This window comes from Ailuropoda melanoleuca, chromosome 3, assembly GCF_002007445.2.
Source record: "Ailuropoda melanoleuca isolate Jingjing chromosome 3, ASM200744v2, whole genome shotgun sequence".
NCBI lineage: Eukaryota > Metazoa > Chordata > Mammalia > Carnivora > Ursidae > Ailuropoda > Ailuropoda melanoleuca.
This window is the reverse complement of record NC_048220.1, coordinates 38,951,217-38,969,029: the sequence shown is the minus strand read 5'-3', so window position 1 is coordinate 38,969,029 and position 17,813 is coordinate 38,951,217. Positions and strand designations below refer to the sequence as shown.

Sequence of the window (17,813 nt, the reverse complement as noted above, 5' to 3'; positions counted from 1 at the left end):
GGGAGGGGCACTAACATCTTCACATAGTAACAGCTTCTGCAAAATTTGCCAAAGTAAAATTCTTTTGGTATTATTTTTCTCAAAGCAGACTCTCAACGTTTTATAACCTTTATGTGCCACAAAACCCGGATCCTGCCCCAGTTCTATGGCTGACTGGTGGTCAGACAGGAAGATTTTCAAAATAACTCACATTAAAATGCCTTTTTTTGGCATCTGGTTGGCTCAGTCGGTTAAGCATCTGCCTTCAGTTTAGGTTATCATCCCAAGGTCGTGGGATCAAGTCCCACATCAGGCTCACAGCTCAGCAGGGAGTCTGCTTCTCCCTCTGCCTCTCTCCCCTGCTCCTACTCTCTTTCTCTCTCTCTCACACACACACTCTCTCAAATAAATACAATCTTAAAAATAAATAAATAAATAAATGAATAAATAAATAAAACGCCTTTTAAAACCCTAGCCTTTTAAATGTCTTTCCAGATAATTTCTTCAAGAAAACTAATTACTCTCCTTAGTCGATAGGATTCTTTCTTTTAAAAAGTGACTGATCCCTGGCCAAAGTAAAAAATAATAATAGAGTCCACTTGAAGGAGAGCCACACAGGTAACCATGGTAAATAATGAGGATATAATTAGTTGTGCTACATCTAAAGATACTAATGCATGCATAATACAGATATTTCTTGAGCAACTACTATGTGCCAGACATTATTTTAGGTGCTGGGGATACATTAATGGCCAAAATAGATAAAAATCTTTTCCTTTGTAGAGGTTACATTCTAATGGGGAAGAGAAAGATAAACAAAATAAGTAAATAAAGCTTATCACAGCCTGATAAATGATGTGTAGAAAAAAAAATAAGAAAGCTAGACAAGGCTAGAATATTAGAGTAGGAATTTATCTATTTTTTTTTCTGGAAACTTAATATTTTTTCTAGCATTACTGAGATATAATTCACATAAAACATTGTGTAAGTTTAAGGTATATAGTACAGTGATTTTCTGTATATTCATCACTTTTTTATATATAAAATGATTACCAGCATAAGGTTAGTTAGCACATTCATTACTTCACATAGTGACAACCTGTTGTGTGTGCGTATGGTGAGAGCTTTTAAAATTTACTTTCAGCAATCTTCAAATATTTAGTACAGCATTATCATCTATACTCACTGTGCTGTACATTACGTTCCTGCACTTTCTCATCTTATAACTGGAAGTTTGTAGACTTTGACCACCTTCGCTATTTCCCCTACTTTCCCTCTTCCCCTGTTCTCTATCTGTGTTGTTGTTGTTGTTGTTGTTGTTGTGTTTTAGAGTCCACAAATGTGATCATACAGTATTTGACTTTCTGATTTATTTCACTTAACACAGTGCTCCCTGATTTCATCCATATTGTTGTAAAGGACAGGATTTCCTCCTTTTTTGTAGCTAAATAATATTCTATTGTTTTTATCCATTCATGGTTGATAGACACTTTGGTTGTTTACATGGCTTGACTATTGTAAATAATGCTGCAGTGAACCTGGGGTGCAGGGATCTCTTCAAAATAGTGATTTCATTTCTTTCGGATATATACCCAGAAGTGGGAATACTGGGTCACATATAGTAGTTCCATTTTAAATTTCTTCAGGAACCTCCAAGCTGTTTTCCATCGTGGCTACACCAATTGACATTCCCACCAACAGTGCACCATGCCTCCTCCCACTAGGAGGCTGGAAAAGGCTAGGAGATTAGGGTGACAATTGTAAATAGAGTAGCCCAGTGAAGGTGACATTGAGCTGGTATCTGGGTAGAGAATGTTGGAAGCAGAGGGAACTCCCAAGTGCAAAGGCCCCGAGGATGGGCTGCTCACATATGCTCACATATGTTCAAAGAACTGCCAGGCGACTAAGAGATTGAAACAGAGTGAGCAAGAGGGAAAGAGGTACCGGATAAGATTAGAGAGGCCTCAGGGACCCAGATCACTCCTAGAAGGCCATGAGCCACTGTGAGGACATAGTAGTTACTATTAATAAAATAGGAAGCCATTGGAGGATGGCAAGCTGGGGTGGCAGGGATCTGATGGTATGTCAGCAGTATCCCTCTGTCTGCAGCAAAACGAATAAGCGTGTGTGTGGCAGAAGTAAGGGGCACACCATGAAAATGCAGTGTTCCACTGCGGGCTTATCAAAGCGGTCTTTGTTGCCCTGAATCACAGAAAAATAAATACAGAAACCCTGTCACCTTCACCTGGTTAACATGACACTTCCTCTTTGGGCTTGCACTTGCTGAAGCTGACTGTGAGGAAAACTGCATTTTGGAAATATCACAGCTTAGAGGTGGTCTCAGAGAACTGCAGGTTGGCAGTGACCCGTTACATGCAACGGGAGGAAAGTAAAACTGAGCGAAACTAGGTGGGACTGCATCTGATCTCAGGTCTTCGCCGCTCTCCCCGCCCCTTTCATACTCTGCGTTTGAGATCAGCAAACGAAAACAGGTGGCAGGGGAAAGGCGAGCATGCTTGCTTGCTTTATTATTCTCAATCACAGAGAAGCCTGAATGACTTTCTTTCTTTCTCTCTCTCTCTCTCTCTCTCTCTTTTTTTTTTTAAAATACATTAAGGGCCACTAACAACAATGAAAATAGACACGTCCCACTGTCAGCCATGTATCACGTTAAATCTGTATTTATGACTTGGACTGCTTGTTACTTGTAGAGAATTGCTGCCAGTAGGGGCCTCAGCCCACGCCTGCAGGTTTTGCCAGTGACTCACACCCCCCTGCTTCCATGTGAGGACCTGTTCGAGATCCTTGGTTAAGCAGAATCTCATTTAAAAAGAGACTCCTTTAAAATGATCGTTGAAAAATCTCCTATAAACCTCAAGTGAAACAATTATTGGTTTGGACTTTTAAAATGTTAGAGCTAACAAACGTTTTTCAGAAAACTTGGCCTTTTGCCATCTCATTTGGCAAAAATCTACTGCCCAAATCCAGCTTGTCCTTTCTGGCTTCCAGTGCGAACATTAAACGCATGCTGTCATTTTCATCTGGAATCTTTTTTATTGTCCTGTGTCACTTGGGAGTGTCATTGACAAGTCACAAACAAATGATGTGCGTTTCCAGAGATCACTTGATATTTTTACTCGTAAATAAGCATACACCTTTCACCTTTGTGCCAAGCTTTTGTTTATAAAAAAATCATCTGTGAAAACAAAGGGTGAAATGTTCCTGTTCTTAAATGCCAATCCTCCATGCAAATATAAGTATGATGCAGACTAGCAGCGCATACCATCATTTAACTGTGTAATCCACCAGCATGGCTAAATATCGTGTCCTGCCGGGGTGTCCTACTTAAACTTGAGATGCAGTGTTTGGAAAAGAATGCTTTTTGTTACAGTCTCATTTCTATAGAGAATCTGAGCTAAGTAGATATTAAAATTGGGAATTTTCCAAAGCAGGATTGTCTTTACTATGGAGAAGCTGTTTGACCTGCAAGAAGATCTCAAATGGGGAATACCACTGGCATTAATTGGAAACAGGTTTCATAAACTTGTGGTATTGATAACAATGGACAAAATATTTATTATAAAGAGAAAAAATATTGTAAACGAATTATCCAGCTCTGGTTACACTTACATTAAGCTTGCGGATGAACCAACCTCCACCCCCCTGCCCCAGGTGGATTGGATTCCATTGTAGAGCCAACGGCATGGGCTGCAATGTAGATGGGAGAGTTAGGCATACAAAGAAAACAGCAATATATTTGGGATTCGACAGTACACCCAGCGGCTGGAGACCTGAGGTCTGAAGGACTGTTTCTGCTCATTATATTCTCATTATATTCAGCTGGAACCCCACCCAGGTTGTTGGGACCTCCATGCCCTCCACAGTTCCTAGCAGGAAATGGTTCTTTCTCCTCAGTGAGGAATATCTTGAGAAAAATCAACCGTCTCCACCCTCTCCCCAGACGTTATCACACTGGAATCATGGAGTTGGGTGGAGACAGAACAGCGGCTAAAGCTGGAAGAGCAATCTGGCTGCAGGGTCTCTCACCTCACTGCTGTTGCAGGTTTGATTCCGATGGTTTGGCTGCCCAGCCTTCCTGGTTCCCTTCCTCAATCTCGTGTCTCCCTTTAGGTTCTTCCCAAAGCAGTGTGTTGAGGTACAGAGAATGACCTGAAGGAGACCTTCCCTAGAAGGAAAATCCCCTCAAAGATAAAGGGCAATAACCATAAAAATGACAATAGCTGGTAACTGCTGGGAAGGCTAGCCACCAGGCAGTGTGCTAAGGGCTTTCCAAATGTTTTCTCTTCGACCCTTTCCGGGCCCTGGAGCTAGGCACTGGAATTATCCTTATCAGAACTGGGAGCTTAGAGAGATACAGTAACTTATTCAAGAGCATGCAACCAGAAAGTGGCAGAACCAAGATTTGAAATTTAACCAACTTTTTCTAGCTCCCAAGTGAATGTTTTAACAGGAACATTTTGGGTACCCCCTGCAGGGAGCAGTAAGATCTTGATTGTCAACGTGCCAGTGTTCTTAATACACAGTGACAGAGGCAGCCCTCAGATGCTCCCGGCATTAATGGAGACTTCCAGGGTTCCCACCAGCATACAGCTTTCAGCAGCTGCTAGTTCTCTCTGGGGTCTTCCCTTGGGAACTCTTCGCAGATGCTTTGATAATGGGACATCTGTTGATAGGGGCTTCCAGCAGCTGCTCCCCTGGAGTCTTCATGTGTCTCACCTCCTTTGGGCTCCACCCTGGAGATGCAGGGTCCTGAGGGTCAGGCTACATGGGATGAGCTGGTTACCCAGCACAACAGCAGGATCACAGCTCAGGGGAGAGACCAAATAATGGCCAAGAAGAGAGGCAAAATGTTTAAACCAGAAGCAGGGTCGAGCATCAGGCCAAAGGATGGAAAATGACTCCAGGCAAATAATTATAAGATCAGGAGACCCAAACCTCGGGGGCAGTGGAGGAAGCTGAAGGGAAGCTGGGTCAGGACAAGTAGCCAGTAATTCCATGGGCACAGCTCCGTGTGGAGAGATAGGGAGCAGTTTGGTTGATTGGTCAGTTAGTCTGTTATCTGTTTGTGTGTGGAATGGGGTCCACAGAAAGGGATGGGCCTGTGGAGGGAATGGTCCTGAGTAGTGCCAGTACACACAGCCCTTAACAGTTGGACTGCAGCAGGCCAGCTCATCATTACTCTTCCGCCCCCTCATGGGGGGCCATCCACAGCTGCATCGGTGTTTCTCCACAGATGCCTTCTGGGTGAAAGCCTGCTCTGTTAGGGAATGTATGCATCCTTGAATTGCATTAAGGACAGCAAACATGTAGAATAACAGAGCATCTCACTTAGCTCCGTTTGCTCAGACCTTCTGCAAACCCCCTGACTGTCCTTCTTCCAAATGAACTCTTAAACTCTATGAAGAAATCTGTCAGATGGGTCACAGTAGACACTCTTTTATACCTTACTGTTGTATTCAAAACTGGAAAAATAGGAAATGTGGCAAATTCCAAAATTTGGGGACTTATGAAGGCAGAGTCTCAGAATTAGGTGTGGCATTCCAGATCCATAAGTTAATGATACTTATATTTGAATGATCCTTTCAAAGAGTTAACATTTGAAGTTACATTCCGGGGAGGAAGCTAAGAGATGTTCTTGTACTTTTCTAATGGTTAGTAAGTGGCTTTGCAATAGAGACAGACACACATGGATCGTTCTCCCAGGCTCTGGAATCAAGACAGCTTTAGTTTAAAACCCACTTACAAACCGCATAGCCTTGAACCCATTACTTAACGTAGAACCACTTCTCTGTGACTCAGATTATTCATTGGTCAAGTGGAAAATATAATGCCTACTTCAAAGGGTTATTGGGGGGATTCAAGGAGATAATGTATATAAAGCACAGAGCGCAAGGTCTAGCTCATGGAAAGTGTTCCAAAAGTTTTACTGTCATTATCATCATTATGATTACTGTTATCACCATCATTCATTATTACCCTCCCCAATTCTTCAATTACTTTCCCAAGCTTCTGCTAATCTTTTACTTGGACTCTATCTCTTTGGCCGTGAGTCACAAGAGGATTCGTTATATGAAAGTGTTTGCCAAAGAATGTGCTTTGTAAGTTCACAGCTGGTCTCTTTGGTTCCAGTATCTAAGGTTAGGGTTAACCCTCACTGCCTCCTTGTTTTATTAATAATCCCTTGACATGGACTGTTTATAAAGTTATGTTTCAAAAATAAGTAGCTTATGTGAACACACCTATTATTTTTAGCCTAAATTAACTCTCAATTAATTTACTATTCATGGAGAGAGGCGGTACTGCCTTGATTTGTCCCAAACCTGACTTCTCTCAAGGAAGTTCCTTAGTTCTAATTTTTGGACAAAAGAGCTTCTCAGGTGTGGGTTTTTTTCCGTTTTTGTTTTTTGGTTTGTTTTTTGGTTTTAAGTAAGAGTAAATGTCTAATAAAACATCAGGGACCTTTTTTTTTGATCATTTTCAATCTGTAAAGCGAATATTAATATTTACTAGTTAATGTAATTGTACCAACTTTTGGTAATCACTTCCTACAGATGGTGAGGTTTTATTTTGGGGGTAATTGTTAAAGGATTGTTTTTGTGAGTTTAAAAAATAGTATTGTCCTCTAGTTACAGTAGATGTTCCTTAAGGTGGTGGTCTCCATCTAGTGGACAAACTTTTATATTACAACCTACAAAGAAAAAAAAACAAAGCCCCTACAATATCCTGTATCAAGCATTTTATTGACCTATTAATAAATTTTTGGTTCTAATAAGTAGCATGATTGTAAAGACTATGAAATATTTTTAAATACTTAGCACGATTTTTCCCCCAAAACTTACAGTGGAAAGTTTCTTTAAGTTAAGAAGTTGCTTAACTTAATTTGAAAAATTGTTATAATAAAAAAAGTTTATTGATTTGGGGGTTGTATTGGAATTACTCAGTTGAACTGAGAAAAACTAAACCAAGAATCACACTCCTGTAGATCTCTTATATTTCTTCTTATTCATAGCAGTGAAATACATTTTACCTTTAAAACAGTAAGGGCATCTTGATATTGAAGGGAAATTGACATAAACATTTTCTTAAGTGTTCACTTTAGGTCCTCCTCATACTGAAGAGCTTCAGTGACTGTCCCCAGAGCAGAAATCTCCCCTTTTTCTCTTCCTGTTCAAAGGACTTTAGTGCGTTTCAGCTAAATACCAAATGCCTTCAAAAGCCCACTTTAAATATTACTATTATATGAAAACTTCTCAGAAGTCTGGATTAAACCCAGCTTGGATTAATCTTATCACTTTTATTTTTGTATCTCAGTATGCTCATAATAGGTGCTTAATAAGTGCTTATTTAATTAAGCATATCCAAGAAGAGCTTGCCTGAGGTCTTGAATAAGTCCGTCAATGATTGGCAATCCTTTCCCCTTCTGGCCTTCCTCAGGATTGCCCAAAGTCCCACATGCATAAAGTGTCTTGTCCAGGTGAAACAGATGTCATCTGCTTGCATGTCACAGTTGTTAACATACATTTATGGTTTACATAATTATTCATTAGAGCTGGAAAAGCTGCAGGAACAGTAGATAATTAAATCTAGTTAGCTCAGTAACTTTGGTCAGTTAACTTTTCTAGGAGCTGGTATCCGTGTCTATAAAATAAGTCTGTTCAAGTCAAGAACTTTTCATTGTCTTTTGTGACCAAATAAATGCATCTACAATGTGATGCAATTCTTAAAAAAAATTTAAATTGGAAAACTTGTTTATGAATGGCCAAGCAAGATTATGAGTTTTCCTTTTTTTTTTTTTAACTAGATGGATTAGTTTAAAGTCAGTGTTTCTTATTTACTTATAGACTCATAGGTGATTCATGAAACATCAAACCCTTCACTTATCTTCCACTTTGGCCTCCAATCTTTGGGTCATAACACTATTTATTAATAACTCCGATGGAGAAAGTAAAAGAATGGGTTTAAATTAGCTATCTAATAGTTTGGGTAAAGTCTGTAGTGGGAAAAACATTGGTAATAACTAAACTTGCATTTGTTTATTCATTCAACCGTTTTTTAAACCGTGGACTTAGTGGGCTATCTGAGCTATTACAGTCCACTCATAAGAATGCATGAGACCTGATTTAATACTGGTTGATATCTGACTAGAAAAGCTCTTTGTAGAAAGCTTATCTCAATTGTAATGACTGTGACGTTAAGAACTGTGCATTTGTGCTCTGTCTTTTCCCAACTCTAAAATCTGTATTGCCCAGCATAGTGACTTCTGTTTATTCAGTCATCCATCCATACCTCTTTTTTCTTTTTTTTAAAGATTACATTTATTTATTTGACAGAGAGAGAGAGAGAGCGCGCCAGTGAGAGAGGGAACATAAGCAGGGGGAGTGGGAGAGGAAGAAGCAGGCTCCCAGTGGAGCAGAGAGCCCAAAGTAGGGCTCGATCCCAGGACCCTGGGATCATGCCCTGAGCCGAAGGCAGATGCTTGACGACTGAGCCACCCAGGTGCCCCCATCCATACCTCTTAGTAAAGGTTTCTGAGGTCCATGTGAATTGCTAAGAACACTCAGAGTCTCCATTCTCAGAAAGCTCACAGTCTAGGAATGGAGACCAAGTGGTAAGCATTTTCAGTTCATTGTAAATGCTACCAATAGGGAACAAAGATGTCTTGGGAGAGAGAAAGTCATCTCATAAAGGTGTGGGACATCAGGGCAGCCTTTCAGGTAAAGGTTAATTCTTCAAGGATGAGTAATGATGAGGTGGGGGGATAAGAGGGTTGAGTAGTCAGGGGAGCAGAAGATTAGGTAATGATGGCCTGAGACAAGGAGGTGTGGTTCAATGAGTGGAGCATAAAGTAGCTGATGAAAGAGGGTTGCATGTTGAGGTTGGAAAAATGGTTAATTGCAACTGAAAATGGATAGTTCAAACTCTGTCAGTCTAGCCAAGAAATTTGGACTTTATCCTGAGTGCTCGCTTCGGCAGCACATATACTAAAATTGGACTTTATCCTGAGGACAATAGTGATCTACTGAAAGGTTTTGATCTACTGACAAAGATCATGGTCAGATTTACACTTTAAGAAAACTCTCCACATGGTACAGAGTGGAAAATGGATTCAAGAGACTAACTTAAAGTCTCTTATAATAATGTAGGTGAGAGCTGATGAAATCCTAATTTAACATATTGGCTTTGGGGTTGGAGGGAAGTGAATACAGCAAAAATTCATGTTTGGATGGGTATAGGCATGAGGGGGAGAAAGCCCAGGTTTAGAGAAGTGATGATATTAGGCATATAATGGGAACTTGTTGAATTGAACCCATATCGTTACAGGATTGCTATGTATTTGTTCTTTTCCTAAAAGAAATTTGGTAGAACTATTCTTTTTTTCTTTTTTTTTTTAAAGATTTTATTTTATTTATTTGACAGAGATAGAGACAGCCAGCGAGAGAGGGAACACAAGCAGGGGGAGTGGGAGAGGAAGAAGCAGGCTCATTGCAGAAGAGCCTGATGTGGGGCTCGATCCCAGAATGCCGGGATCACGCCCTGAGCCGAAGGCAGACGCTTAACTGCTGTGTCACCCAGGCGCCCCAGAACTATTCTTAATAGAATTGTTTCTTAGTAGAATGCACTTAGTAGAACTATTCTTTGCAGAATGATTACTTTTTTTTAAATTTATATTTATTTGACAGAGAGAGACAGCCAGCGAGAGAGGGAACACAAGCAGGGGGAGTGGGAGAGGAAGAAGCAGGCTCTTAGTGGCAGAGCCTGATGTGGGGCTCGATCCCAGAATGCCAGGATCACGCCCTGAGCCAAAGGCAGACGTTTAACCACTGTGCTACCCAGGCGCCCCAGAATGATTACTTTTTAACTCGAGTTTAGAGAGACACATGTCTTGTATCTAGTTAACAGAAGTACTCAAAACTTAAGGAAGACAAGAATATGAAGTCATGTGTCTTTTTTTACTTTGGTGTGTTTTAATATTATCATTTCTTAATAGCAGGAATCAGGCTGTAAACGTTCCCACTCTGACTTCCTAAACTGAAATCTCCTTTTACTAAAATATCAATATGCAAGCATTCATAGCAATGTTATTCCTTCTCTTTCTTTCACAGTTTTGATGTGGACAATGGCACATCTGCGGGACGGAGTCCCTTGGATCCCATGACCAGCCCAGGATCTGGGCTAATTCTCCAAGCAAACTTTGTCCACAGTCAACGTCGTGAGTCCTTTCTGTATCGATCCGACAGTGATTATGACCTGTCTCCAAAGTCTATGTCCCGGAACTCCTCCATTGCCAGTGATATGTAAGTATAATGATGAGCAAAGGGAAGAGGGAGCCTCTATAGAAAATCAGGTACATTTATCTGGTCGGTTGATGATAAGAAAACCAATGACATTTGTTCAACTGCATCATTCTCTATGTTCGAAAGAACAGTGAGTAAAATTATACAAGCTGAAGATAAATGGTGCATTTAACTTGAGTACCCTGTCACTCTTGAAAAGAAACATTTATTTTCTCAGAGAATACATTGTCTGAGAAAAGTGAGAATTAAATATTTAATGGAAACATTTATACTTAAAATATTAGCTTATATTCATGTAGGACCTGAGTTTTAGCTTCCTAGCCACGTGAACATTTCCTAATATTTCAAAATGCTTTGAACTTAGTTTGAAAACCTTGTGATAATAGAATGAATAGCAGTTTGAATATATCTCAGTTAATGTACTCTGTAGATGTTTACACTGGTTTGCCATATCATTTGAGAGATATTAGGATGGTTTTGCTAAAATTAAACCATTTTTGGAATATTAATCCCTAGAGGCAAGCACTGAAAACATTAGACAGATGTGAATATCATTGAAGACATGGCACAGCTTGGAAAATAATTAAAACTGATAAGCAGGTTTGCAGATCATATATAGTCACTAACTCGTTTTCTCAGAACACTCCATTTTTGTGTTTACTGTTGTGTTCGTTAGTTTTCTAATTTCCGGAGGCTCCTAAATAGGACCTTATTCCCACTCAATACATGTGCTGTCATTTGTAACTGTGGCCCTGTAGAGATCGGTCTCCACTTTCCTCCTCTGCATCTGGACATCAGTCCAGTAACATTCACCGTCTTTCATAACACCGTCTCAAAAACTCAGTACAGGTCGCAATTCATCATGTAGGAATTAGATGGTGTGGGGTCCCTGAGGGTCCGGTGTTATTCCTGATATGCCGACAGATGATCAACGTACGCCCAGTAGGTCTAAATGAAATCGTGTTTTACCCATTTCTCACAAGCTATGGTTCTGATTGCCATTTTATTAATAGCTGTAATGTGACAATACTATATTCTTTCCAGGAATGAACACCTAAACTGCAGTCATTTTGATCCAAATACTGAATTACTAAACTCCTATTTTGTAGCTGTCTTTGTTTGAAGCACTGCAGGAGATATAAGAAATCTGTAAGATAGGGTTCTTGATCTCAGTTAACTAATCATCTCATGGAACGACAGGTCTCAGATCTAGTAATTACTGGGAAAGATGACCTGTAAGCCCTAATGTGTGTCCCTGTGAGCTACAGGTAAAGGTGTCTCACCACCTACCTTTCATTATGCACAGACCTAGACCATCTTTCCAAAAATATTCAATCTACTTTTGCTTTTCTCGGCTTTTTTGGCAGGGAAGCTGCTTCAGTCAGTGCTAGGTCTCCCTACCCTCTTGCCTGTGTCCCACAGGTCTACATCTGTTCTCTGTGGTTCCTTACCACGTTGCATTGCCTTCATAGTCTGAAATCTATCTTCTGTTCATATTGACCTCAGAAAATCCATTAACTTAATATTTTTCAGTCACCCATAGGGTGGAAGGAATGGTGCCAGTCGTTAGAGGAAATACAAGGTGCATCTCATCTCCTGGGCTTCATCACTGTGTGGCCTCTCTTCCTTCCTGCTCACAAGCCGCCTCTTCACCAGCATCTTTTATCACCCTGCAACATATTTTCCCAGAGTAGAGCCCCTGACCTCTGGTCTGTGTTTTGGAAAACTCTTTTGTGTATGGGTTCCGCTATCAGCTTTCATCAGATAACATACTGTTCAGTATCTCTGATCCTGCAACCTCAGTTGAGCTCCAGATCTGTAGCACTTAAATGCTTTCTGCAAATTTGTACTTTCTTCTTCAGCTGTACCTCACAATCCTTCATCAGTACATGTTCATTATTAGTAAGTGAACTCCAGATCTATAGCATTAGTGCCTTCTGGGAATTTATCTTTCTGTTCAACTATTATGCTCATTATTAGCATACATTCACCATTAATTCATTGTATAATGTGGACAATGGTGTCCATTCTTCTTCACCCCAAAACAACTTCCTTTTCCTAATGGCCCTGTCTCTATGTTATTTTTCTCCCATATTCTCACATTTGAAATTCAAGATATTCATTTACTCATTCAGACATAATGAAAACCCTTACTGAGCAAATGGAGTGTGTTCAAAGCTGCCAGTCTGCAGATAATGGGGGGGCTGACATTTTAGGCCTTGTAATAAAAAATGCTGAGCACCATCCTTGAGGCATTTACGAAACTGTGGGAGCGCGGAGAGGAGAACAGTTTGCCAGTCAGGGAAAGGGAGCTAAGGGAGACAACATTTGCATAATGTGTCATGGCTCACTTAAACAGTGACAATCTGGTTGATGGCAATAGTGAAAGGTGGCAGGAGAGAAAGAAGATGTGAATATAGTCTATGGGACCTGAGAGTCACAGAGGTTTTTAGCTGGGATTTGATATGCTCATATTTTTATTTTTATTGCTTCTGATTACTCTATTGTTAAATGATTGTACAGAATGAAGTGACTATGGGCAAGTAGATCATGTTGAAATTTGTAGAAACGAAGTTGGTTAAACATAATATAATGCAGGCCCAGGTGAAGGAAGTGGAGGTGGGATGATGAAGTTGGTCTGGTGGCAGGAGGCTTACAAGATGGTGTGTGTGTGTGTGTGTGTGTGTGTGTGTGTGTGTGTGTGTTGGGGGACAGCCAGTGGGTAGGAGAATCAAAAAGAATGCTGAAGTTTTCACCCTGAACAAGTAAATGAGTGGTGATGTTGACATGAGGAACACAGGATAGAGAGTGGACAACATGATGGCAGATAATGGATTTGGGTTTTACATGATGAGGATAGGACTCTATGGGAAATGAGCCTACAGTTAAAGGACAAGAGCAGAGAGCAGAAACAACTGTCCAAAGGATGAGGAGAAATTAGAAGAATCAGTTACCTTCTGTAATTGCTAGGTTTGGGTTGACAGCTGAGTGAAGATAATAGAACTAGAAGCCCACTGGGTTGAGGAGTGAATTCAAAGCAGATATCAGCAGATGCAAGCATCTCTTTCAGAGTTGACAAGTTAAAGGGGAGAGAGGACTGAAGCTGCTTCAGGGAGAATGAGGTTCAAGGAAAAATTTCTTTGAATGAAGACACTTGAGCTGAGGCAAGGAGAGGACATTAAATATGGAGCCGTAGCTGCTGACAAAAATAACCATCATGAGCTCAAGTAAAGGGATTAACTTCAGAAAAGTCATAGACAAGTGATGTTATCTATTTTCTAAAATTTCAGTAAATTGATTTTTGGATACCAGTGTATAGATTATTTCTCTTAGACCCTCTAGTAAAGATTAAATTTTCCGTGCGTTTTATGAAAAGTCTGTATTTCATATTTAAACGGTGCCTTTCTTTCCAAAGCAAACTTAGAAGGATAACCTCATGTTCCCCTGTACTATTCAAGAGTTTCTTTATCTGATTGGACTCCTGTAAGAATGACAAATTTAATCATGCCCTAATGGAACTCTATAAATTTTTGAAAAATAGTGTCTTGACCTGTTCAGCTTTCTCATTCCCCCTGGATGTTTACGTTGGAGCAATAAGATTATAGGCTCCTGGAAAGCATACTTTCTACCAGGAAGATCAAGTTTCTCTTCTGAGAAGCAAGGTGAATAGAATAAATAATTACTATTTTAGTCTTTAATCTGATAGTACACATCTCTTCTATACGTGAAGGATTATGCCTTCTCTTCATTTGACTCCACACGTGGCCACATGTAAACCTCTATTTTCTTATCTCACCTAGTTCCTGATAATGCTGGGAAGATTATTCAGTGTCTGTAATTCAGCTGTCCTTTACAGGGAATGACATCATCATATATCTTAATCACTTTCGATGATTTTATATTTATTGTTCCAGTTAACATTTCCATTGAGAAAACCTCCTAGAAACCTCAAATACAAACAGTATTTTGATGTCTGTGAAGGTCTGTGATTATCTGTGTGAATGAAGTGTTTTGGAGAACTTTTAAATGCTCTTTAGGTTGAAATATAATTATTTAATTTATTGAGAAAGTGAGATGGAAAATAATTGCTTCCTAATGGACGGGTTGTCATCGTCCTATCTTCTATAAATAGATACTAATTAAATAGTGGAGACATCGGGAGAAAATAAGACTAATTATGGGCATAATGATAATCATAGCATCATTGGCTGTGTATGTCACCCTTCACTTTGGCAAGTATTTTCACATCTGCAAATTGATACTTTGATTACTTTGATACTTTGCATAGTCCTGTGGATAGGAACATCATTCTGCCCTTTTATAATTAAGAGATCCAAGGTCTTCAGAGCTTAAACTTTTTTAAAAGCACAGCAAGGGGGCGCCTGGGTGGCGCAGTCATTAAGCCTCTGCCATAGGCTCAGGGCGTGATCCTGGGCATTGCGGGATCCAGTCCCACATCAGGCTTCTCCGCTGGGAGCCTGCTTCTTTCTCTCCCACTCCCCCTGCTTGTGTTCCCTCTCTCGCTGGCTGTCTGTCTCTGTCAAATAAATAAAATCTTTAAAAAAAAAAAAAAGAAGGAAAGCAAACATTTTGACCATTTCTAGAACATTATGTTGATAATGCCATTATAAACAAAGTGCTGGGAACTGTTGCAGCAGAAACTGCTAAGACATAGAAGTCACTGTTGACCAAGTTCTTTTGACCAAATGGATTACTTGGTATTATGAAAATTTGGTTTTTAATTATATTTTAAGAATAAAATTAAATAAAAGCTCAAATGTGTCAAGGAAGCAATAAAGAAAATATATGACTGACTCTTGGAAAATATATACAAGTCTACAGGATGAGGCTAAACTTAGCATCTAAAAAATGAGCTTATATATGGCAAAAGAGAAATTTCTGGCAGCTTCTGCTTAGAAGACTGCCACATAGTTTGTTCAGTGTGTCCCCATTAGCAAGAATAATAAGAAAGAGGAAAATGTTAAGTATTAGCATAGTACCATAGAGAAATAAAGAAATGAAAAGTGAATTTAAACTACCATTAATAGTAAAAGGTATTTTATAACCATAGAAATGACTATATAGCGGAAGGTTGCCCACATACTGTCATGAAGAAACACGAAGAAAATTACAGAATAAATGAATAATTAAATAAAATGTGTGCAGCTGTTTCCCTCTTAAAGTTCCTCAAAATGCATTTAAAATTGTTTTAACTTCTGAATAACAGTTATTTTCTTGTTGCATTCCTTCCAGTAATGTAATGTTGTTTGTATTTGCAAATATACAGATATCCTGGGAATTTTAACAGGAGAATTATCAGAGACAAGACAAATAGAATTTAGTCATAAAACTATGACTTTATTGGAGATAAGGTACCTGGCATACCAGTTAAAAAGTTTTTCAGTTCACCTGGATAACGGGCGTTCTAGCCCCTCTCTTCTGCTGAATAAACATTAACAGAGAATCTAGAGGCAATGCAAGTAGCTCTTTATCCATACTTAGATACTTATATATACAGAAGATGGAAGGAAAGGTGCAGAAGGGGCAACGAGAAGGAGGTGAGTGGACTCAGTATACCGTAGAAAACTGGGGCCCACTTGGCAGTCTAGCTCATTAGTCCCCAGCATCCTATAGAAGTGCAGACCACATTGGTCAGTCCTTTGGAATGCCGCGTGTGCACGCTCTCTCAGGTAACGGACATTATCCCTCATCCTCTTCTCAAATTTCTGCCCTTTCTTTAGCAGTTAGCAACTCCCTCTCCACTTCTTGAGCCCCTAATGTGAGTTTTCAGTCCTAGCCCTTCTTCGCCACTTCTTGAGTAGAAGTTGCCCCTAGTCCTGAGTTTGAAAAAGGAAGGATGATTGTTTATGTGTCTGTTCATCTCTTCTGCTACATGTTGCATTATTCTTCTTTGGCCTTACTAGGGGACCTCTAAAAAAGAAAAATAAGTGTTGCCTGGGTGGCTCCGTCAGTTAAGCATCTGCCTTCCGCTCAAGTCATGATCCCAGGGTCCTGGGATCAAGACCTGCATGGAGCTCCCTGCTCAGCTGGAGTCTGCTTCTCCCTCTGCCCCTCCCCCTGCCTGTGCATGTGCACTCGCACATGCTCTCTCTCTCTCTCTCTCTCTCAAATAAATAAACAAAATTAAAAAAAGAAAGAGACAAAGAAGGAAAGAAAGAGAGAAAGAAAGAAAGAAAAAGATAGGTTGCATTACATAAGTTCTAGTCCTCCCGGGATCTACATGAAAAGTTTGTAGTCCCACCTAGCTAGATTTTAGAACTTATTACACCAGTGAGTCCATCTCCATTCTTCACCTTGATTTACCATTTGAGAATTCTCTAACATGATCTAAACATGGAAAGGTATCATGGCCACATAATCTCTGCCCTAATTCCTGAATTTTCATGACTATGGAGTTCTTATCCCATCATCCGTGGGATGAGGGTAATAAGACCAGGGTCAGGGTCCTCAAAACACGTGCCAAGGCCCCTGGAGCACCGCAGGAACTCCCATGGCTACCTGGGATATTATTAAGGGAAACATCAAAACATCTGTCAATCACCTGGGGAACCAATAGCTAGACATAGTTCCCAGTTTCAACTTTCGGTCATTACTTTTCTTTCTGTGATACCATAGCTTTGCAAAACTGAGTTTTTCATGATTGCTGTGATCAAAGGCAGGTGCTGCACCAAAATCAATGTGAAACAGGATATGGGGGAGACAGCATCCGATCTTATTCCAAAGTGAGAAGTTGTGTAGTCCTCAGGAGGCGCTGAACTCCTGTGACAAAACCTTATTCAACAGTTTGGACCTAACTACTTAGTATTTGGAACTGTTCATTATTTCTTTTGGCCAGTGGTTTGCCGTCAACAATTACTGAGAAGCTAAGAGTGTTGTGAACTGAGAAAGTCTGAGAACCTCTGTGTTGGGGTGTTTATACCTGTCCTTACGATTGGAGCTAAATCAAATGTCTGTGTGAAGAGAGATTTTGTTAAGAGAAAGAAAAAAACAACTTGACAGATTCAAAGCTATGAACTTCTTAATGAGCTCTAGAGTAGAGAATTTGTTCTGTTTCTAATTCTGTTGGGACCCCAAGTAGACAAAATCTTTTATTATTGTTAAAAGCAATATTATTTTGATAATGAGTCAGATAAAGCAGGCTTTTTCTTCCATTCGCAGTAGGTTGGCCACTATTACTATGATTACTCTAGAGAATTGAAGCAGACACTAACACTAGCCATTAAATACCAAGAACTTTATTGGCAGAATATTCTTGGGTTGTCAGCTACTAGAATACCTTCTTTGCTACTTTTTTTCTTCTCTTTTTAAAAAATTCCACTTCTTTGTCCAGTCACTGAGGTCATTTTATTTTTGTCTCAAGAAACCAAAACAACAACAAGAAAAAAAAACATACACAAGAAACAGGAGTCCCATGAGTGGTAAAAAATAATACTTATAAAGTAGTTAAACATACTTCCTCAATCTTTGAATTAAGGAATTAAACATATCAGCCAAGTC

General features: G+C 39.8%; 1 protein-coding gene across 1 annotated transcript in view; it reads left to right on the top strand.

Annotated features, from left to right (window-relative positions):
* The window catches only part of PDE4D (phosphodiesterase 4D), an 854,127-nt gene that overhangs the window by 617,808 nt on the left and 218,506 nt on the right, over positions 1-17,813 (top strand). The window contains exon 2 of the mRNA XM_034656261.1: positions 10,104-10,295. Within this exon, the coding sequence (XP_034512152.1) occupies positions 10,104-10,295 (192 nt within the window). The remainder of the gene's footprint in view (positions 1-10,103; positions 10,296-17,813) is intronic.